The following is a 24,177-nucleotide window of genomic DNA, read 5'->3' as shown; positions in this document are numbered from 1 at the left end:
CACAGTCTCATCAGACCTCTGAACTCTCACAGGCTGTGTGGGCTTTTCTGGTTGGTTGTCATTGAATCTATCATTACTGAGAAGTGGTCATAATCTGATACAAGTTAATCTCTGAACTTTAATTGAATCACTCATTACTGACAAGTGGTCATCATCTGATACAAGTTCATCTCTGAACTTTCTGAAGGACAAATTGTGGGTTATTGTTTCAGTTCCTTTTTAGGTCATCACTTGAGTTCCTCTCTTTTTTACCACAGCCGATGGAGAAGTTCCAAAAGGAAGATGAACTTTGCCACCAGGGTGCCAATCTTCGCAAACTATTACATTGTCTAGAGCTCCCATTTGGTAACTTGGCCCTTTGATTGGTGCTGCATTTCTCATTGCTTTCAAGCCAATTTCCCCTCATCATCAAGGGATTCGGGCACCCACAATGAATGGGGTGGAATATCATCATTAACTACTAAGCCTTGGCACAGATGAATCCGCTTTTCTATTCATAGTGGGATGTATTACAAGAGTCTTCATAAAACATGTCACTTCACCATATGCTAGTGATCATCAATGAGTTAATCTTCCTGTACTTGACTCCCAAAGATTATAGGTACACTCCTATATCCTAACTGTGAAAAGTGGGCCCACTGCCCGTTCTTTGATGATCCTGTGTGTGGCCATGTCCTTTTCTAGTTTTGGAATAGATGATCAGCTGATGAGGAACTCAGGATCTCTACTTCGGGGTACTTGGAGCAGTTAACATTAGGAAGTAATGCAACACTTGTGTTGGCTCTGGCCCATGAATGGGGTGGGATGCTACCATACCCAAAAGATGTTGAGGATCATTAAATGGGTCCAAAGTAACACCAGCAGGTTGGACTAAGAGAACACCCTCTACACTAGGATCAGCAACCAGCTCACCAGAAGACTATAAACCATCCAGAACTCAGCAGCCAGATTCATACTTAACCTCCCACACACAACTCACATCACACCGCATCTCAGAGAGCTCCACTGTCCCCCCATACACAAATGCGCTCATTCTGAACTCCTCACCCACATTCAAGGCACTGAAAAACTTAGGCCCCACCTATGTGATCAGTCACATCACCTTCCTCCAACCACTCAGACACCTCCATTCTGCAACACTCCTACTCACACACATTCCACCATACACAGAATCACATCAGGAAGATGGGTGTTCTTTTATATCATTCCAAAAGCATGAAACAACCTCCCACTCCACATCAGGGCCTCCTTCTCTCTTCTTGAATTCCACAAAAAGCTGAAGACCAGGCTTTTCAATTTACCAATGTACTGTGGTCAGGGCTAGGCACACACTCCTGTTCAGTGCCAAGTGAGAGCGCGCTTTATTAAAAATATAACAATGTCTTATGTTATGATGTGCACTGGTGATTCATGTGGGTTGGCTGCCTGCCTGTCATTGTTCATTGGTCTCTACTACCATCAGATCTAGCCTGGGAAACCAGAATTTAGTCGATTCTTGGTCTACACAATTTCTTGATGCCTTAAATGGCACGGTGCACAGCTCTGAGAATAACCAACAAATTCCCTATCAGTAGGCTCCTTTCAGGCATTATGGCAAGTCACAGTGCACACGGTGCAAAGATCTAAGGGTCAGTTATGTTTCAGGAGTGCGCACAGACAATTAAATTGCTGCACACAGACAGCTATTTTCCATCTTTTAGAAACATTTGCTTGGGTCTCAAACTTTCTGCTACAAATGGGACGTATTCCATTCAATCATTTCTTGATTGGTTGCAGGTCCAGGATGTCGAGATGAGAAGTTTGCAGGTCTATATGACCCTAGTTAATAGCTCATGTAGAATAAGTATCCTTGGAGCGGTAGGATGCATTTTTAAATTAAAAGTGGAGAGTTTGGGGAGGACCCTTTGAGCAACAGAATCAGTGGTCATTGGCTTGAATGGATGGGAGTGTAGTTACTCGGTTGGGTGTCAACACTCGAATCACAAAAATACAGAAGCCCTCCCTCATCACACTGCTGCTTTTGAGACAACACTTCCTCAAGCCCCATAGGTCTGGCATCCACTAATTATCTAGGGGTATCAAAATATTTCAGAGTTGATTCTTCGACAACACTTCCTTGGTGGTTTGAAAAGCAGCTCTCTGGGACTCACCCCAGTGCCAGATCACTATTTATGTGGATAGCTACTCAATGGTTCTGTCAGATGACATGAGATTCTGTATGAATGTGCCACAGTAGGCTACAATTTCTCCAGGAAACTGCATACTTTAGATAGCAAAGTTGGGGTTGGTGCTGACTGGATGTCTACCATCTTGGCCAGGTCTGAAGTGACTCCTTGAGCATATAACCTGTAACCAAAAAACACTGATGTTCAACCTCAAGAACTCAGATTTCTTTTGATTGAGTGAGTGCACATCTACTTAGTCTTTAGAAATGGAACCTGAGGCAAAAATTGTGCTCTTATTTTGTGGCGGCATGTACAAGAACATTACCACTCACATTGATCACCCTGACCAGTACAGGATACATATAATACATTAAAGCAATTTTGTAAAACAATATGTAGATACACATAACTTGAATTGGAGGGGTCAAATGTACTATTCACACTCCAACCTAACCAATAGTAGCAAATGTGTTGAACTTTGAAGGAGACACATTTACTATTCAAATTCTGCAGTAGGCAGGCATTATGTAATGAGGAGTCACCAGCACTGACTAGTTTCTTTGACAGATTTATGTCCCCACATGTTGAATGACAGACCCATGCAAAATGATTATTCTTTCCACAAGCTCTGCATCATTATCCTTTTGTGGAACTGTGGAGGGAAAATACCTTCACAATGTCTGAAGGGTTTTCCCAGAGCCCTCCTACAGTTGGTTTGGCACTTGTTGCATATTTCACTAGCAGGCTGACAGGTTCATTGTTGATGTACTAGGCTTAGGTGTTGGAGAGTTCCAAGGATCGGCCCAGCATGAAGGATGTAATTTAACATCTCGCCTGGCTCTGTAGTTTTTGCAGTCTCAGTTTTCTGGAGCCTCAGCATTGAAAGAACAGTGCATGAATCTCATCCACTTCGTTTTGCAGGGTGCACATGCTGGTGAGATCTTTGAGGTGAATGTGGAACACATTGATGGATTCTTTGCGTCTTTGTTTCACTTGCCTCAGTAGAAATAGTTCAAAGTTTGGGTCTGAAAATACATTAAAAGTAGTGACTACAGTGGCATATGCGAAAGGGAACCAGCCTCACCGATGGTGCGAGGGAGTTTATAGATACCTTTCTCTGCTAGATGAAGCATGTCCCTTATTCGGTCTTTGGGGACTACAGTGGTTGCAAAGTATGACTCAAGTGGATTCAATCAAAATGTTCATTTGGAGACATGGGAGAAGGGCATCCAAAGAATTCAAAATCAGTAACTGCCAGGATATGCAACATATTCTACTCACTTTTTAGTTTTCAGTTCACAGGGGATTTAATAGGTGGGTAGGTCAACACTCAGTGACAAGATGACAGGCTCTTGTTTTTTCCAGGGTTAAAAGTTACCCTCCTCATTGCATTTATGCACTAGTCTGGCAACGATAGTTTTCTTGTTTTAATTTTCTTGATGGCATTGTTGAAGATAATGAAAACATTCCGAGTTGAATTGTCTAGGAAGAATGATTTGTACTCATTCGTATTTGCTGCAGATGAGGATTTCTGGGCTTCTTCTACGCGGATACAACGTACCCTGCAGCGTCTGCATGATACCACAGGACTTATGTCCATATTAGTGGTAGAAACATTCATCTGTGTGAGTGAGGGTTTACCCATTTGTCACTCATTGTCAGAATGACAGTGCCCTGAATTTCTCACCGCTACTGCCTGCGTGCAGCAGTTCCACTAAAGGTGTCAGTGGTGTTGGTAGGCTGCCTGTTTAACGAGGCAGCCCATGCGTGGCAGCCAACTGCCTAATGGTGTCTGGGAGCAGTGCTGGTGAGATCTTATGACTAGCTACAGGCAGGTGGACAAGGAGGTTTAGATGGCCTCTGAAAAAGAGATCATTGGTTTCAGATTTTGTTAAAAGAAAGGTGTTAGGAAAGAGGGTAAGACTTGAGGTTAGCCCATATACAGCATGGATGGCTAAGCTACACTCTAGTTCAAAAGGGGGGAGCTTAGTTATAACAAAGTCACACCTATATTAATTTATGTTACCTTTGTGTCACCTTACTTAATTACTTTTTAATATGTACTTTGATTGCACAAGAAAAAATTAAGGTCGATGGTTCATTCACAGTGTTGAGGATAGCCTCAGCTGCTACTTACAATTAGGTAGTCTCATCATTTTATGCGGTACATACCGCATAAAATATACATTTGCACTACATAAACCAAAAAAAAGGCGGTACATTTCGAAACATGTATTGTCATACCATGCCCAACAAAATTATTCAGATTTCATATTTTAGTTTTTGCACAGACACCATCAGTGTGATTTGTGCAAAAACATTATTTGTGATATATTATTATGCTTCACATATACAACAGCTTGCGCAATGTTGTGTTTTTTATTCTATTTTTTTTTATTAAACCCCTATTATTATTTTATCAAATGCATCTTCCTATAATGTTTTTACACGTGTTGTCTGGAGGGGACCAGTATGCTCGTATTTTTGACACAGAATAACTGTTTTTCATGTAGAATTGTTTTTTATATGGGGTTGTAGGTTATTTATAGGTGATCCTATCCCGCTGATCCGCTTTCAAGATTTTGCTTTTTAAGGGCTTTGCTTTTCGGGTTTTGGTTTCTAAGTAAACTCTGATTTTAGTTTTGCTCAATTTCTGTGGAGTAAGCATTTCGAGAATATTGTATGTTTCAGCATCTTGGGGACTGGTTAGGTTTGTGTTGACTAACATTAGTGCTTCCATCAGATGGTTTCAATTGTCTGGAAGTGTGGGTACCTGCTGGTGCTTTCTTCTTGCTCTTCTTTCCTTTCTTCCTCTGGTTTAACTGCTTGAAGGCCTCTGCAGCTTTCTGAAGCCTCGCCACGAAGAACTCAATGTCGTCCAGGGTGCAATTCAGCGTTTGCTGCAAACACAATGGAGGAGAAAGAAGAACATAAAGCCACAAAGACCAAAAGAGACCTCTTGCATGTTGGTAAAGGAAGACTGAGTAGTAGTAGCATATACCTCACTACCTTGCACCTCCCGCTTGTCCCTTCTCCCCTCCTGTGCGTCTCGTCACTTAAAGGCTCGAGGCCTAACTAACCAGGGCATGAATCTGTATCATCACTACCGAACACTGAATGCCAAGGCCAATACCACTTTACTCACTGTTTCTTTCTCAATCCTCTGTGCCAAGCTCTCACGAGACTCTTCAGGTTCTTGGGAGCCAGAGCTTCGTCGGTCGAACTCTGTCAAAGATGCACAAAATTACATTATAGCACTTATCCCACAACCCCACGACACCACCCCTTCCTCCACTCAACAAAAAGAGCCCATGAGAAGCGAAAGTAAGAGTCAGGATGAAGGAGCTTTGGGGATCCCATAAGATACATTAAAGTTTGTAAATTTTTTAGAATGGATTTTTTTTTGCAGCAAATATGTGTTGTGTTTTATGCAGTAGAGAAGGGATAGACAATTATTTTTATTATGACTCCATAGCCTGGTGAAACTGGGCATTGTCGGCCTTTGTGAAGTTAACTAAATTCCCAATTTTGCCCAACTATCCCAAGGTGTAGTCCACCTGCAAGCACCAGCATGAGGAAGACTGGTAGCAGGAGCTCTGGACGGGGCTGGCCCATGGTCTGGCATATGAATGAGGTAATGTAAAATGTGGGTTGCAGTGTCTAATTTCCAACAGAATAAGTGCCAGGGCCTAAAGTTTTGCTCAGAATACCGGGACTGGCTCTATTGAAGGTTGGGGTGCAGAATACCAAGGCTTTATAGTATTGATTTCAACTCTTGCCTTTTAAAAATTATCTCCATACATTCTCTGCGTTTGTATCTCACTCTTGCAGGTTCTCTTTAACGCCGGCTTTCTCCATTTGCTGTTTTTCCGTCTCCCTTCTACTTTCCCCTATTTGTGTTTTTCTCTCTCTTGCTCTGATTCAAAGCGTGTTGAGGAAAATTAAGTGCGGGTCCCATAAAATGAGTGCTGGTGGCCACACTGGCTCAAATTAAGCACTGGTGGGTGAGCTGAGTGGTGCAGTGCTGAAGTAACAGAACTGGTGTGGTGCGGTGGAGCTCAGGTCAGTTCCGGGGTCTTGATGGGGAACTTTACAGGAAAAGCCAGGGTTGATATCAGAGGACGGGGAACTGCTTCCGTGCAGCACCAGATGCCCTAAACAGGCCCTCGTCGTAATGGGAACCATTCCGGTTTCACTGAAGAGTAACTGGAATGACACCCCTTTTTTAAAAACTGAAATCACTGGACATAACTTCAGGTGTTTTGCACGAAATTTCAGAAGATAAAAAAAAATGCAAGGTTTTGAAACCACAGACTTCATAACTACACACGCCTTTATCACCGAACGTTAATGGAGCCATCTCAGAATTACTTCAGTGTACTATGAGTTCAGAGACTCATGTGATTATCCCAACAGCCTATTGTCAGGAACATGCAAGTGTGTGAATCTAGAGAACATCCTCTTATCATTAATACTAGTAGAAGATCTGCCACCTGAAAAGAATGCTCATCTACTGTGTATGTCATTCGGTACCTATTTCCGCTTGTGACGATGGCGGAATGACACGATTTTTGTTGTTTTGGAATCCTCGGCTGGTGGGCTTGGGGGCAGTGGGCCCAGGTCCTTGAGGTGGAATGATGGTTTCTCTTTGAGTCTTGATCTTCTCTTGATTTACTCTGTTGGGAAACATCAATTGACAGTCAGCTACAAAAAAAGCCTACAGGAACCTTTTCTGTAGAGCTTTGAAGTCAGACATCCGCACCCTTTCCATAATTACTAACCGGGGACAAGAAGGCTCCCACTGCTACATGCAATTCTCATTAATCATTATAAAAATGTTTTGTACATTCCCGAACATTATCTAGAGAGCTAAAAAATCCCCAATTTTACTCTGCAGAGGAAAGGCCATGAAATAAAATTGTATGGCGCTTCAAACACCAAAGAAAGACAAAACTTACTTCAAAGTCTGTGGGCGCATTTTCTTTCCGTGCTTCTTATCTGCCAGGGCACTCTCAATGTCTGCATGGATCATCTCTGCCTGATGAGTGAAACAGAGAGATGTTAACAGCTGCAGGCCTTTTCAGTCTGTGCACCCAAGATCTGGAACAATATCCCACTATCCATCAGAAACCCCCAATTTAGGAAAGAGTTGAACACTCTTTAACAAACACTACATCACTATGCAAAAGCAATCTAATAACCAACACCCTCTTAGATCAGGTGTTGACTATATGCTTAGTTTGACCCGTTCACTTCTCTTTTACCTTTTTGGCTAGGTTTGAACTATACAAATACCACATACTGGTGCACAGTTTTGCGCCTGAAAGCTGAAGTAACAAAAACTTGATAATCCTGTTGAGCACAGCACTTTTCAGGGCTTCTCAGTGCTTTCTCTCGAATGAAAGAGGATGCGTATGACCCAATAAGTACTCATTTAAAAAAACGTTGAACTTCTCAAAATGGGCTTCAAGCCACGAAAGAGTCACAGCTAGAAATATGTCCAGGCCCTTTTTCAGCCATATACGCCGACCCATGACCCTACCTGAGGTTTAGCAAAAAGCATTGTTCAACCTAGATACAATCGCAAGAAACACGGAAAGATATGTATCCGGGCGTTGGGCACCCAACTCAGGAATGCATTGTGTCTAGAACTCAAAAGCAATCCCAACCTGGCTGTATTCAAATGAATAACTGAGAGCATGCCTATTCCAAGGACCTACTCATCCTTGCACAAAGCTCTCAAATGTGCCCCTTCCGAAGGGATAGGGCGCCTAGTTATAAGCTTCAATCACATATGAAATACATTAACTGAGTAACCATATATGTCACCCATATGTGAATTATGTTTATATATATATATATATATATATATATATATATATATATATATATATATATATATATATATATATAGGCCATGTAACCCCTTTCTGCTGAGGAAGGAGGAAGTTTATCCACACACTTCTGCCCACCCTCAACTGTGTTATGAATTAGCTCCCGACACAAGCCAGCAGTCAACAAAACAACTAAATAAGTAAATAAGTAAACACATAAATGTTGAGTTGCCCTGCTAAATTCTGTACCAGAGAATAGGCACATTAACATCATGATTTACCTCACTAGTACACCACATATCCTCTTGTAAGCATCTGGGTGTGTGATGCTTACTTTTCAATAAGTTAGAAAAATAATTTCAGTTATTTTCTTAATAATACAGTCAGCAAAAACAGAAAGACTGGTTTTAGTTGGAATTTCCCTCTTTGAAAATGTGCCAGAATGGAACCACCAAAACTGTAGTTCTCCACAAAGGGCAATCTTCTCACACACTGATAAGCAGCAGGCATTACGCTGCAAGTTAGAACCACACCCTAGCAGACAATAATCACTAGCCTCTGTGCTATGACTGTCTATAAGGAGTGGAAGTAGTAAGAACTGTGAATGTGGTTGTGTTAGTGAGGCATGCAACCACCTAGTAAGGACGCTGTTAGGAAATGATAATCATTTGTAGGCACCAGTATGCCACACTTAAATCATCTCACAGCACTGAAGGGTCGTGGATTGTTAAATGATTGTGAGAGGAATAAGAATGTGGTAACCTTTGTAAATCATGGTACACTGTTCAAGGGATAATAAAGCACGCCACCAAATGAAGTTCGGATGCTGTGTCCTTGAAAACAGGTCGAAGTGCAGACCACCAGGCACCTGTTTTTAACCACCATTGAAAGTAGTAAGATGTGAACCAGTCACCCAAAGGAAAAAGAGTAGGTTCCCCAATTTTAGGATCACTAAAAAATCAGACACCCCCTCCTCTTACACTTGCCCTGAGATGTTCTGATTAGTTTTCCTCTCCTGTAAGAGGAGCCTCCTTGTACAGGTATTAAAGTTCCATGCCATATATGAAAGTGTCTACAAGACTCTGAGGCCACATACATCAACAATACGGTTCAGCTCTGCTGGCCCTCTTGCTATCTGTGGTCTGAATAGCCAAGCTCTCAATTGGCCCCAAAAATAAAGAGCTGACTGGAAAAATACTTCTCTAGGACTGCCTCTGCCTCGAGAACTCCCGCCACTTGGAGGTCCGAAATAGCCCCCAGACTCTTACCCTTCACAGGGGAATAAAATCCACCCATGACTCCTGCTACAGTTTGTGCTGTGTTCTTCCTCACAGGGCTACGAGTACACATGCACCATAAAACGTGATGCATATGTTTGCATAGGGTTCAGCATTGAAAGCTAGTGTTATATATGTCTGTCCAAAAATGGCAGCTCCTAGACGTGTGACGTTGTACTGTATTGTATTTTATGGTATTTTATTGTATTGTATTGAGCATCTCTGTACCCTGGAACCCAGGGCTCCTTTACATTCACAATAACGAGAAACTAACCTGTCTCTCTGCATTTGTTTGAATCTGTTGCCTCTCTCGAAAACAACGAGGAGCAGTTAGGTTGTGCATTGTAAGCTACTGACTAGAAATAAACAAAAATAACACAAGGCCATACTAGTGCCATTCTAGCGATAATAAAGCGCTATACAAATCTGTTAATATGAAAATAAATGCAGATGTGAAAGGCTGACCCCTTTGGTTGTCCTTGCCTCCACATATGTGACAAGTCTCTGCACCTTCAAGGAGCACAGACTTGGCAAGAGTTCCATACTTAGGTGTTCTATACTTACGCTGCAAAAAACAAGGGACTAATGACCAACCATTCTGCACCACAGTAACTAATGGCAGGAGCATCATCAAAGATCGCTGAGAGTTATAACTACAACTTCAATGCTCTCCAGTCTGACCCTTCTTGCCTTTCTTTTATTACCTTTGTGCAGTTCTCAGTTATACATTGCTTTGCACTTATGATAAAGTGGTACATATTTATTTCCTTGACTCAAGGAGGTCAAAGAGTATGTGTTGCAATTCTGTTATTCTGTGATCATCTACTGGTAAATGTAGACATTCCCCCTTTGACCCCGGGGTGCCTCTGATGAGGTGGGTTGGGCCCTCACCTCGACGTCGCAGTTGAAGAAGTGGATGTCAGGCTTGTTCTGCTCCGATTCCTGGCACACCAGCAGAAGGATGGAGGAGTAACGCATCTGGTTGAGGACAGTTTGGCAGTGTTGCACCGTGGACAGCGGGAAGTTCTCCAGCTCCTCCTGCCGGAAACAAGAACATGACGCAGAAAAGGAGGTTGTATACATGCCACGAGTATTTTGTATCTGGGAACTATCTACTCCGTACTCACAAAGGGCTGTGCCGCTTTCACAAGTCTTAAGGTGAAAAAGACACCCTATGGGTAGGATGGTATATTTTCACTCAAGGGATATAGGTATTAATTTTTTTCTGCAGGCAGCACTCTCTGGAAATAAAACATTTTGGCTCATTATTTCTTTGAGAGTGTATCATGAATTCATGTTTGGCATATACTCTTCAGCAGAAATCCAATTAGCGGTCATTTATGTTCAGCAAACAAATGATAAACATACCATTTCTACTGTATTGACATTTATATACAATCTCTATGTCTTGCAGTAAAGAAGACAAACATATGAAGTTCATCATAACGTTTCAGAAACAATGCAACCACATAAAACTGAAGCAACATTTCCAATGTTTTGATAAGAAGACACAACCTTTAAAAAGTATGAAAGCGTATCCGTTTTTTAACAAAACAGTTGCTTTGTTAATTAAAATATTGTCAAAGTTATTTAGAATTCATTTAATCCTGCTGAATGAACGCTTCACTATTTTAACAAGTACTTAGTTTGAAACAACACTGGAAAATATTATTTTCCTCAAAAAAGTCACATAAATTTACGGGAAATGTATGAAAGTTACAATAACATAATTTTCCAATTTCTTCGTTTTTTTTCTCAACATCTCTAGCGTCATTGATTTGTGTCAAACATGAGAAGTTAGAGTTGGACAAAACCAGTCAGGGGTAAAGTAATGCCTGTTGAGAATCGCAGCAGATGATGGCCTTGCCGCAATCCCTGCCTCACACGGGATCTTTGCTGAACAAGTCACTTGTTGGTCTTGAGGGGTGAGTAGCCTGGGATGCCAATGAGGATGTTTTCATATTTCATTCCTGTCCCCAATTTTAAATGAGATTTTACTTGAAACAACATAGTCCCAAATGTATCAAATAATTCTAGGCAAACCTGTCTCTGCAGTGTATCCAAAAAGGGGCATATTCTAGCAAAGAGCAGAGAATTTCACAACAGCACTGGAAATTTAATAGGAGAGATACAAAGGACAAAGAACAACGAGGAAGTCAGATACGAAAAATGTTGTAACTTTAAGTTGACTCAGAATGTCAGATGATAGAATGTTATGGCATGAACTCCGGTGGTTCCTTGAATCATTCTCCGAAGCTGGTGGGGAACCTGCCTTCAATAAAGGCTTAAGACATCTCCATGGGACTCCACAGTCCTAATACTACACATTTGGCGACAATTTGCTGTGACTAGATGAGCTGAAGAAGGCTCCAATAGTGCTACAAGAACCCACCAATTACAGCGGCTTCCTTAAAAACTGCACTTCCAGCAATATTTCAACCTCACACAAAAATATGTTAAAGTATACAGAATGCTTCAGCCAGGTTAAGTTAGTTACAATCTACAATCTTACAAATCTACAAAGGAAGAGAAAATAATACTTTGTTCAATTTCTACCTCAGTCTGTCAAAAACTTACCAATGACCTCCTCACAAGGAACACTTATACTACCTACCTTCATCGCTCCCAATATAGACTGGGAAAAGTCGATTGATATGTTCCACTACTATTTAGAAGAAATGGACGACCTGGATTTTATTACAGGTCAGAAAAAAGCACTTCTGTTAAGTGCTTCAGGCAAAGAAGGACCACACATTTTCAGATTTTTACCACAAGTGCAGGACACAAAAGGGGTGGTAACAGAAAATATATTCAAGGAAGTAAAAATGAGATCAGAAAACAGATTTGCTAAAACTACTAATATTCTCATGACAAGGCAGAAATTCTATACTGCACCACAGAGATTAGGAGAAACTATAGATGAATTTGTGGCAAGACTTTGTGAATTGACAACAAAATGTCAATTCAGCCCAATGACAGAAGAATGAATCAAAGATCGACTTATAGTACAGTGTGCCTGTAGAAAAGTACAAGAATGGCTGTGGCAGCTAGTAATCCTTCTCTCAAAGAGGTAATCACAATAGCAAGGGTCATTGAAGAGTCAGAATGGTGCACGAAGGAGATGCAGTGCTTGGGTGCGATGAAATTTCAGGAAGTGGCACTAGCGGAGGATGTCCAACAGGAAAGAAATATTGAAATAAATGCAGTTGGGAAGAAGCATCCTCCATGGACCAAAGGAAACTAGTCAGACAGCAAAGGGTGGAGAAGACAGCAATGCATGACAGGAAAAAAGGTACTCTGGAACTATCTCAGGTTGGCATTTTATACCGTGGACAGGAGTCCAATAACTGCCCAGCAATTGGAAAGGATTGTTTGAAGTGTGGCAAAAGAGGCTATTTTGCCCGTGTTTGTTGTAGCGAGAGAAGCAAGATTTGGTAGATTTTGACCAAAAGGATCACACAACAAAAATCTTAAGTGTGGATACAGCAGAAGGAGACACTTGTCATATGGTCAGACCTAAAGAAAGATTTTTGCTAGAGGGAAAAGCTGTTGATCCGGTTTCTTATACACAATCATTCCTAAAGACATGCTTGTCAATACTTGACTGAACATTGATCTTCTCCCAAAGGACATAAATCCACGTGGATATCAAGGAAGTTCCATTGATGTCATAGGGTATATGTGGGCGGAAAAAATATTCTGAGACCGCACAGTTGAGGGCACAGTGTATGAAAGGTGGAAGGTACTTTTCTAAACTCTTCCTGAAAAGTGTCCATCACCAAATCCAATTTAATTCCGAGTCCAAAGCTTTAATGGCATTTATAAAACCTGAAGGAATTTCAGTTGAAAATAATTCCCTTTGGATTGGTATCAGCTGCTACTGTTTTTAAGCGCATGATGTCTGGGATTCAGACAGACACACGAAATATGGACTTCTTTGAAGATGACATATTAGTGTTTGGTAACTCCTCTATAAACATAATCAGGTGCTGGGAGAACTCCTATGTAAGTTGGTAATTTCTGAAATTAAACTGCATAAAGAGAAATGTCACTTTATTGAAAACAAAGGTGAGTACCTGGGATATACCATTTCAGGGGAGGGAGTAAGACCAAAGGAAATTCTAGCTAGCGCAATAGTTACTGCTAGTATACCTACTGATAAAGACCAACTCAGGTCCTTCCTGGGGATGGTTGAATATTATGCTACATTTGTTGAAAGGTTTTCTGGTAAGGCTGGGAATTTATGAATTTTATTGAGAAAAGGTGTAACATTTATGAGGTAGGAGGCCCAACAAAAGACTTTTGAAGATGTCAGACATGCCATTGCCAATGCTGGTATACTCACGTCATTTACCATAAATAATAAATCCACTGTGGATGCGAGTGCATCTGGATTGGTGCAGTCTTGTCACAGAAAAATGGGAACAGGGTTAACAGTTGCCTTTGCATCCTGTGCTTTAAATAGCTCAAAAAGGAAATATTCTGTTTTTGAGAAAGAAGCACTGGCAGCTGCCTGAGTGTGGACAATTTTAAGAAATTTGTACGGGGAATGGAAATCATCTTAAGAACATATTACATGCCCCTGGTTAAGATTGTGTCACCTGAATGTTCAGATATAAGCTCTGTCAGATTGGCCACGTTTTCTGCTAAATTGTGGTGCTTCATGTACACTTTGGAGTACATCCTATGCTGGCAAAAATCTGTGGCGGATTGTCTGTGAAGACTTCCCAATGAGAGCGAAGCAGTGAAGGAATTTGAATCTGAAGAACTGGTTGTAATGTGTGTTGATGATGCAAAAGAAGGAATGTACAGTGTTATTTCTTTAAAAGTTTGGGTTTCAGCCATGGATAAGAATGAAGTAATGAAAGGTGCAATGTAATAATTTGGGAGAGTTTCAAAAGGGGTAATTGTTTGCTGGCAAGGCCAGGTGGAAAGGGCAAACAGATTGGTCAAGAGAACCCTAGAATTGGCTGTCATGAGTGGTTTGAAAGTTGACAATGTTGTCAGGGAGATGGTTTGGGCATTTTGTACTACAGCAAATATTTCAACTGGTGTTTCTCCCTTTTTTAAGATAAAAGGTAGAAATGGTGGATTTAACATGGTGCCATGTTGGCTACAAGATTGGGCTACTGGTCAAGTCTGTTGATCATATGTCGCAGTTGAAGGCCGAGAAAGGAATTTGCTCAAGACTAAGGGCCTCATTATGACATTGGTGGCAAATGCCGCCTACCATACTGTCGCCGTGGCTACCGACCATCCATGGAATTATGACCGTAGCAGGAATTCCGCCAGAAGGCTGGCGGAATTCCGGAGACGGTCATGGCAGCAATGGCGGTAAGCAGCCAGCGCCACGCCACGCCACGCCAGCAAAACACCGCCTACCGTATCATGTTCCATGATACGGCCTGGGGGTGTTTTGCTGGCGGACGCTGCTGCTGGCAGCAGCGCCGCGTCCCGTCTGCTGCCGGAGGACCCCCTGCACGCAGGTAAGTCGGGTTATCTGACAGGAGAGGGGGGGTGGGTGGTGTTGTGTGCGTTTGTGGGGGAGTGTGTGACTGTGTGTGCATGCGTGTGTAATGTGTGTGCATGAGTGGGTGTGTGTGTACGTGCATGTTGTGTCTTGTGTGCCTGGATGTATGTTCGTGAGTGTTGGTGTGAGTGTGAATGAATGTATGCATGCGCGGGTGAATGTGTGTATGTTTTAAGTATAGCTTTTGTGATAGATTTAATATTTGTGTAATATGTACCTGTAGTATATAGAGACATGGAGATGTGTTGTAGCTTTAAGCTGACTCAGAATGTCAGCTGATAGAATGTTATGGCATGAACTCCGGACGTTCCTTAATCAGTGTATACCAGCTGGCCTCTGGGAAACATGTCAAGATCCTGCCTTCAATAAAGCCTCTAGAAATCTCCATGAGACTTTGCAGTGTTATTACTATAAAAAACATACACACAAGCCCTGCCAAAATGTTTAAAAGACTGCTGCATTGAAAGAAAACAAGGTTTGCTTTCTGTGGAAAATAAAAATGTGCTTTTGGTATGAAATGAAAATACAGTGTTAGAAACTGCGCTTCTGGTTGGCAGAGGTATGCACCCTGTCAAAGCAGAAACCACAATTATAGTCTGGATACGCCAGATACACACCATAAATTAACTTGTGCTGACCCTCTGGTAGCTTGGCACAGAGCCCTCAGGCTTAACTTAAGAGGTAAAATGTGAAGTATTTATGCAATACTTCAAACAGTAAAATAGTTAAAACACCACACAAAAAGACACCGCACATTGTTAGAAAAATAAAGCTTAATTATATGAGTAAAACAAGGCCCTATTGACAAAAATCCAATTACAATGCAATAAAGTGCTTAAAAGCATAAAGCGCCAACTGGGGATATCTGGTTGAGCTAGACTTGGTTAAATCCAAAAGTTCAGGACAACTATGATGGAGCGTGGGTCGGGTACAGTCCCAGGTAAGTCCAGCTGAGGTTTTTACCTTCTCAAAAGTTGAGCCAAGAGTCCCATTTGTGGGAAGGAGTTCACAGGGTGCAAGGAGAGCGTCGCTGGCAGAGGTCCGCTGCTGCGAATACTCAATCTGGTATCACAGACGAGAGGCTGGAGCCTCGCAGTCGCGAGCAGCTGTACTTGCTGTGCATATATATAGATATTATATAGGGGTAGATATAGTTAGGATTGTGTTTCCATGGGAAAAGCACTTATTGGATTGCCTATAACTTTGGCACCATTTGATCTCCATGAACCTTTAAAAAAAAAAAAATCTTCTACCTCAGCTCCATCCTGGAAAGATTTGAAGGGTTCTGTAAGCGGGGGCCATTAAAAAGGTGGGGGATCCCAAAACATGTTTTCCTCGTTCATTTCTCCATAGGAACTTTAGACACAGCTATAACACAAACGCCTGAATGGATTTACACCAAATTTAGCAGACGGCTAGATCGTGGTCCAGAAAGAGTGATTTTTGTGATTTGGTGTAAATCTGTTCAGATGATTTGAGTATATAAGGCTCTAAAAGTTTGTAAATTTCACACTATGGAGGATCCACAAACCTGACAGATCTCATGCTGAGATCTGATGGGTGGCCACCACATCAACAAGGATGTGCCAGCAGCCATTTTAGAACTCAGTCCCGAGTTCTACAAAAAATGTTTGAAAAAGACATAAGGGGACAGTGGAGGGATAGGCCTGTGACCAATCCCGTTTGTTTTTAACTAAACTGCAGCAAAATTTTAAAAAGTGCGGACTCCCGCACTACTACACCCCCCCAAAGTGTGTTGAAAAACAGTGCAAAACATTATCCCCAAGCCTCTGGAAGGCCCCGGGGACCCCAGCAGATATTAATAGAAAGGGGAAGGGGGCATGTGGCCCCCTCCTCAGGCATCAATATGCTCTGGCAACCCCAGGACATATTACATTTAAGGGGAGGGGGACCTGAAAACAACTGCTGCATTTGCATGATCAAGAGGTCCCTCTGCAATGAATGTACTCCATGCACAAATTGACAATTTACAGTGAGAGATATAGATCATTCCTGGCACAGACAGGTCATAACAGAAGACTTAAGCCAGTTGGTCAGATCAGTATTCCAGTACTTGAATTGGAAATATATAGGAGCCAGCACCACATTATGTTCGCAACTAAGTAGTGCCAGTATTCGCTCATTAAATCGATTGCACTCCTGCTGAGAAGAGTGGGTACTCTCTTATAAAAATTAAGGGAGAATGTTTGACAGTGCCTGCCCATTAAAGCTCTGCACTGACCCCAGTTCTAAAGTGATAAAGGTGCTTACCTCTGTTCCGCAGTCCAGAAGCCGCAGGGACTTGTCGTTCACCTGCAGTAACATCTCCTGGGTCCAGATTTTCTCCTTCGACTCCAGCTGGATCAGCTTTTTTATAGCATCGTCCACTGTCACAATGGCCTCACTCTTATCCATCACAAATGTTGCTAAGTGCTGCAGAAAAATAGATTAAAGCATTACAGGTATGCCTTAAGAATGTACATAAAAACAGGCTCATACAATGCAGGACTGGTTTCCAAAGAGTAGAGGAAAACAAATCAAACCCACAATAAAACATATGCACAGTGCACGGACCAAGAGTCATAACGAACAGGGAAACAAATTCTAACAGCACATGAAAAGGTGTTCAAATAATAAAGGAAAACTAGGCCCAAAACAATTACAAAAGGTATGTCAAACATAGGAAGAAATCTATCACAATATAAACAAGCATTTGCAATGCAATAGGTCTTGCATTAGCAAGAGTTAGAGCTATTGGCGTTGTAAACGATAATGACAACCTCGCATTTGGGACCTTATAACTATTTAGCCATGCAGAACATTAAACCTTTATCAGAATTAAACTCTGTTTGTGCATTCCTCCATACAATTGGCATTAGACTGTAATGGTCTGAACAGCCCCTACAGAACACCACAGTAAAAATAGCATTTGGAAGAAATATGGTCATGTAAACATATATTCAGCCTCTTGAGGGCATAGTGTATTACACATTTTCAGGCCTAGCAGGCCACTTAAAAATTATTTAACTGTGGAGTCAGTGGCACAAGGGTGCAGTGCTGCAGGTCATTGCTAAATGTTCCTGTAGAATGAACAGCAGAAGGTGCAGTACCACTGGTTGTGGCCAGATGTTCTAGTAGAGTCAACAGCAGAAGGTGCAGAACCACTGGTTATGGCTAGATGTCCCTGTAGAGTCAACAGCAGAAGGAGCAGTACCACTGGTTGTGGATAGATGTCCCTGTCGAGCCAACTAAGTCAGTACTGCCTTGGAACAATTATCATTCTTCAGCCCTTAGACAGCAAAGCTCATTGCACATTTGCAGGCTGAGCAGGGCTGTCAGAATATTATTATAAACAAGGCCCTTATAACACAAACTTCTCTCAGCTGTAAAAACTAAAGTTTCAGCTAAGTGAGAATTTAAATATGCATTGAATGGTGGAAAAGGTTTTTAAGCTCCCTCTCTCCTAGTGTGACCCACAAGATTGCCTGAACAGAAAGAGCACAGTGTTTTGAATGTTTTGGTGGTGGTCCCTTTGCCCTAAGACCACCACAGGTTGTGTTATGGGCAAAAATGTGTTGTAAAAGAAATACCTGCAAAGCATTATGGGGTGAGTTTCCCCGAGTGCAGTGAATATTGTAGTATCAACTCTCCCGCTGTGCCAGGAGAGCCCTGTTGAGGATTCATTCCTTGGTCAATTTTATGCTATAGAAAGCAACAGAAAAGGTACAAAACACACCTACGACACAACTACTGATTTTGTAAAGTAAGGACCAAGTGATGGGCAAACGTTGAGAACGAACCACTGGCGTGAACACGAGTGTTTACTGACAAACATGGGAGGCAGGAAACAAAGAAAAATGGTCTGTACAAGCAACAGAAAAACATTCCAGTCGTAATTAAACCGTAATTGGCCGGTCCTCTTCAGCAAGGTACAGGAAGTGACGTATCGGCTACCAAAACAATTAGGAGGCAGCACACTAAGAGCGACACTGCCTTCAACCTATTGTAAGTGGCAGGTAGCAGCATGCGGGAGCAAATGCCTATACTCCATCCAACAGGTCTTCCAGAGAGCGCATGCTCGACCTAAAACTCTAGACTCAACCTAAAAACGTGATGAAACAATACGGAAAACCTGATCATACTTTTGAAGAAAAGAATTTAAAGGTGTAAAGGGAAATTGACTCGAACAATATAGTTAAACTACTTTAATGCAATTTACGGTAAGGTAAAGCGACATAAATTGAAGCAAAATTGCCTTGCACAGAACAGCCCTAATCTGTGCAGCAAAACGGACAAATAATCTAGGAAAGTGCCTCAGAGTAAAACTTCCATTTTAAACAATATGTAAAACTACATTAAACGATACCGAAAAAATAAAACAAAGAGTACAGCTCAAATAATACAGGAATCGAACAGAACAATGAAAGCGCTTCAAACAACGCTAGAAAACACCCTCACATTTTCATTTAAAAATGCCTTAAAACCGTCGTTTATGGAAATTTCAAAACGGCAAACGGCTAATTTAAACACTATTGTAAAACTGTTGCTAGCATTGAAAATCAGAGCAGTAAATCAACTGAATTCCGCCACCCGTCATTTTCAAATCGTGTGATTTGGGCCACCATGTCAATAAATCAGAAAAGCAAGCTAAATGAGCCCTTCTCTGACTACGTGACTGTCCAAACACGTCACTTGGACCCACCTCCTCTCTGATCATTTACTGGCACTGACCATTACAGCAGTTCAGAATAAAGGGGGCGAATGGCTCACTGATGGGGGATGGAGTTTAATAACGATGAGGACATGGTTAGTATAACGTTGACTAACATTTATGATGCTTAGCACAACATAGCCAATGTGGGGCAAGGTGTGATCGACAAAAGGGAGAAAGTAAGGGTTGACAGCATGACCCTAAAACAGCCAAGGAGGTTATTTAGACTCAAGCGGACCGGACGGACGGTGTGCCAGTTGCGGGCCTATTTACCGATTCCCAGGTAGAACTATCTATATTTCTTCTAAGAAGGGACGCGCCAGATCGCTTTAACAGCACAGCTTTAAAGCACCTGCTTGGCAAACCTTTATGTTTAGACAACGCATGGCCTCAAAGTGCCGATATATTCTCCCTGGGGCCCAAATTTATACTTTTTTAGCGCCGCATTTGCGCCGCTTTTTGACGAAAAAGCGGCGCAAACATACAAAATACAATTATATTTTGTAAGTTTTCGCCGTTTTTGCGTCAAAAAAGGACGCAAATGCGGCGCTAAAAAAGTATAAATATGGGCCTGAATGTTTGTCTCTCTCTGCACTTTCCCTGCCCATTTCTGCCATGTGTATATACGAGCTGGGAAACTCAGTGACAGCCGCTCCACGCCAAAAAATACCGATTGACAGTCACTGTGAACTGGCTACCCTGAGGCAGACAGGCTTCCAGGTCTGAGGTTTACACTGGTCCCAGGTGTCCCTCATTCTAAGGAAGGACCTACGTGCCTGTTGGTAAGTTAGTGTCCATGCAGCTGTCTGTGCTGGAGGCATGAAGTGCCGACTAAGGGCCAGATGTATGAAAAAAGCCTTTTGTGAATCGGAAATAGCAATTTTTTATAGATCGCTATTTCTGATTCGCAAAATGCAATGTATCATATTTGTGATTCGGTAATAGCGATTTCTTAAAAATTGCAAATGCTATTACCGAATCGCAAATTGCGATACCGGCCCCCATTCGCATCTAAGGGCCTGTCGGCCCATATTTGTGAATATTTTGCATGTCCCAAATTGCGAATTCCTAACTGGAATTTGCAATTTTGGGAAATGCAAAGTCCAGGGTGCTGTTTTTTAACAACATGTAAGGTTCACACATGCTAAAGGGGCATGTGTGCTTTACATGTAAATTTAAAAAATGCATTTTAAATGCATTTTTAAAATTTGCACATGGTTACCACCAAGTTCAACTTGGTGGTAATAGTGATTCCTTAATGCCCAATTCGCATGAAGGAATTGCTTCATACATGTGCTTTAGAAATCACAAATAAGGATTCCTTATTTGCGATTTCTTATTTCGAGAGTCGCAATTTGCAACTCTCTAAACAGGGTCGCAATTTTAAGGAATCGCTATTCTAGCGATTCCTTAAAATTCCATTCAGAATGCCTTTGATACATTCTGAAAGGGCTTTTTGCATTTGCAAACGGGAATTCGCACCGTTTGTGAATCCAAAATGCTTTGATCTGGCCCTAAGTGGCTGCCTTGCATACTACAACTAGGAACTAGGACTGTGGAAAAATTAATTATGCTAGCAAAATTCACAAATTCCCAACAAAAGTTTGCCTTATGTACTTTTGCATACATTTTGCCAAAAGGAGACTAGTTTGTGTAGAAATTGACTTGCCAATGTTTCCTGCTTGAACCAGTCTTCTTCTATGAGGTTTTTTTGCACAAGGGGTGAGATTGCATAAAAAAGCCACCCAAGGTTGCAGCAAACCACATTTCAAATGGCATTTGATTCTGAAAGCTTAACTTCGCTAGACTGTCATGGAGTTTCACAAAAAATTATGTACTTTCTATACCTCTACTTTGAACATGATTTTGAAATGTGACTACCAATTTATTTATGGACATATGGGCAGGAAGCCCTGTAGAAAAGCTGACAAATCTAAAGTTATGCTAAAGTCTTAATGTATAGCCTGTCACATCCAACTTTGTCGAACTGTATCCCTCAAATTCTCGATTTAAAGCTGGAAACGCACCTTTCTTGGCAACTGCAGCGTGACTTTCAACAATGCTGTGTTTACAGTAACACTGTTCAACTTCTGTTTAGATACATTTAAAGGCTACTTGCACTGTTTCTCTCTCTCTTATTATCTTACTGACATTTTCTACTAGAAAACAGAAACTTATAATCATATGACCCTACTCAAGAAGCCTGATAAATAGGATACAGATGTGTGTACCATTCTCCCCTCGGGGATATCCTCTCCTCGGTGAATGCTAAGGAGACTTCCACTCAATTTTTCTGTGATCATTGCTAGGAATACATACTGCAGACTCATCTTAAATGCAGAATGCTGAAGCTTTCTTTGACTGGGTGGGATTCAGGGATGAGAGCAAAGGGATGGTTCCTGTATGGAATACCTTTTAGATTTATTTGAGACAATGTGCTGGGCAATGTAGGCCTTGGATATCCGCTGGGGCACATCCTGTATAGTGAAAGACTTGTGGTGAGCATTGAGTGTCCTTTAAACTGTGAATTAATGACAGATTGTGATAGGCCACTTCGGTTCAGGTTCCAGTCAATTAATCAATGAAGCTATGGATATTGATATCATAACTGGGAGACTGTCTCAAGATAAAGAAAATTGTTTAGGAAGTACAATCAGACTAATAGAGAATGTGTAGGTACAACTGTAAAAGTGATAGTAGTTTTTGCAAACCCTCAAACGACAAGCTTTGATTGCACTTTAAACAGTGCATTTAGACAACACACGTTCATCTCTTCACGCCCCTTGTAAGCAAGAACCAGAGACTGAAGGTGGGGGATCATTCTTGCCTCTAGAGATGATCCTATTCATCATTTCACCAGTCATGCAACTGGACACCCGGTCTATTCAATGTCCCAATATAAACCTACCAATCATACTAGAAATACACCCTGACTGAAAAAAACAGTGTTCCACCCCCCTTTGCAAAGCATTATGAGAACTATTGGAGATAATGTTGAACGGAGTTAAAATGTTAGCACAGAAGAATACCAGTCTGGTCCAATAACACCGCAAGTGCTAAACATAATCAGCTTAGGGTCCAGTCCAAATTAGGAGGCCCAGCCCTTAAAATATCTAACATAGCCCTTCACAATTAATTGCTTTAAACCAGGGTCTCCAACCTCTTCTATAATTAGAGCTACTTTTGATGAAAGGAAATCATCCCAAGCTGATAAGAAATATAATAACTGTTACTGTAGTTACTATATCAGACTTGGTCATTTTTAAAGTTGACACACTTCCACTCTTCCAGTCCAACCCTTGAGGTGCTCTGCTCGTTCTCCTCAGACCAGAAATCCCACACACACAGTGTGACTCAGTGAACTGGGTCCCTCTTAAGAAGTGCTTTTGCTGCATGACAATTCATTGTGTTGCAGGCTTCAAAGTGTCAAGCACACTGTGTGTTTGAGCATGGTCCTTTGGGAGTGGTTTGGCTGGCTGCCACTCTAAAGGTACACATCTTAGCAGTGCTGACTCCTGCACAATGTAAGAGACAGTATGCTATGGTTGCAGATACTCTGAATGAAGTATTAGGCTGGACACTATGTCCAAGAGCTACATATCGGCAGCTGGTGGGCTCACATAGCCAGTTTCTCTATAAAGCACTGTACACCTACACAACCGATACCAATAGCTTAATTTCATCCGGTGGTTGCGATGGGGCACACAGGCACTTATTTTTGGGGACCAGCACTGATTTTTCTGCCACAGATATTTAACGGGTGCAAGAGAGGGAAAACACACAGATCGGAAAGACAGAGGTTCAGAAAGAAGGCAAACTGGCACAAAGGGATAAAGCAGGAACCTGCAAGAGCAAGAAAAGGGGCAGGGAGAGTCTGGTAGTGGATAAAAGACTATCAGCCTTGGTATTTGTCGTGCCCACATTTAATTGCACTGGTAGCCGGCTTCTGAGCAGAGCTTCAGGCACCGGCACTCTTTCATAAATGAAGCACTGCACATCCCAGATAACGTAACTTATGCAGAAGAACCCATCAAGGTCCAACCAATTGGACTACGTGATACTGTAAAAAATATTCCACGCCTGTAGCCCAATTTGGCAATATGCCAAACTGTCCTACCCTTTGACCACCTACAGTAAATTAACTAGTCTACTTATGTTTTCTTGTCGACAGTAAGGACCATTGAGACCCAAGACCTAAGTATCTGGTACACCATACAGCACAAGTAGCCACTTCAATTCTCCCTGGATTATTGAAGGTAGCTAATCTTGTGTCACTCTAAATCTAGGTTCCACATTTATGAGAGCTGGCTGGTAATCTTAAACAGAATTAAGTATGTTGTGTAAACTGATCGTCCACTAGATAAACATAAAGAAGTGTCCAATCATTTGTATTCCATAGTTCCAGAGTATAGGGTTAATCAATGAGAAATCAACTACTCATTAAATGTAACATCCAAATCCAAGACGGGGATAAAAATGTGCCATTCTATCAAGCGGCCCAGAATCCCTCATATTCAACCACTCTTACTGGACTAGAGTAGGGAAACATGTCACCAGCTTATTTCACCAGGCAGATCCTAGTTACTGGCATTTACCATCCTCATATCTACAACAGTTAGACTGAAACATCTCAAAGACCTTCGACTGAACAGAAAAGGAA

The 24,177-nt window shown here is 41.7% G+C and overlaps 1 protein-coding gene across 3 annotated transcripts in view; it reads right to left on the bottom strand.

Annotated features, from left to right (window-relative positions):
• The window catches only part of EPS8L2 (EPS8 signaling adaptor L2), a 323,428-nt gene that overhangs the window by 42,710 nt on the left and 256,541 nt on the right, over window positions 1–24,177 (bottom strand). For all 3 annotated transcript variants that reach the window (XM_069223096.1, XM_069223097.1, XM_069223098.1), the window contains 6 exons: window positions 17,078–17,239; window positions 10,168–10,314; window positions 7,124–7,203; window positions 6,699–6,841; window positions 5,311–5,390; window positions 4,939–5,065 (listed from right to left, as the gene is read on the bottom strand). In XM_069223096.1, coding sequence (XP_069079197.1) covers window positions 4,939–5,065; window positions 5,311–5,390; window positions 6,699–6,841; window positions 7,124–7,203; window positions 10,168–10,314; window positions 17,078–17,239 — 739 coding nt within the window. The remainder of the gene's footprint in view (window positions 1–4,938; window positions 5,066–5,310; window positions 5,391–6,698; window positions 6,842–7,123; window positions 7,204–10,167; window positions 10,315–17,077; window positions 17,240–24,177) is intronic.

This window comes from Pleurodeles waltl, chromosome 3_1 (genome assembly GCF_031143425.1).
Source record: "Pleurodeles waltl isolate 20211129_DDA chromosome 3_1, aPleWal1.hap1.20221129, whole genome shotgun sequence".
In the NCBI taxonomy this organism is placed as follows: Eukaryota; Metazoa; Chordata; class Amphibia; order Caudata; family Salamandridae; genus Pleurodeles; species Pleurodeles waltl.
This window is presented reverse-complemented; position numbering and strand designations above follow the sequence as displayed.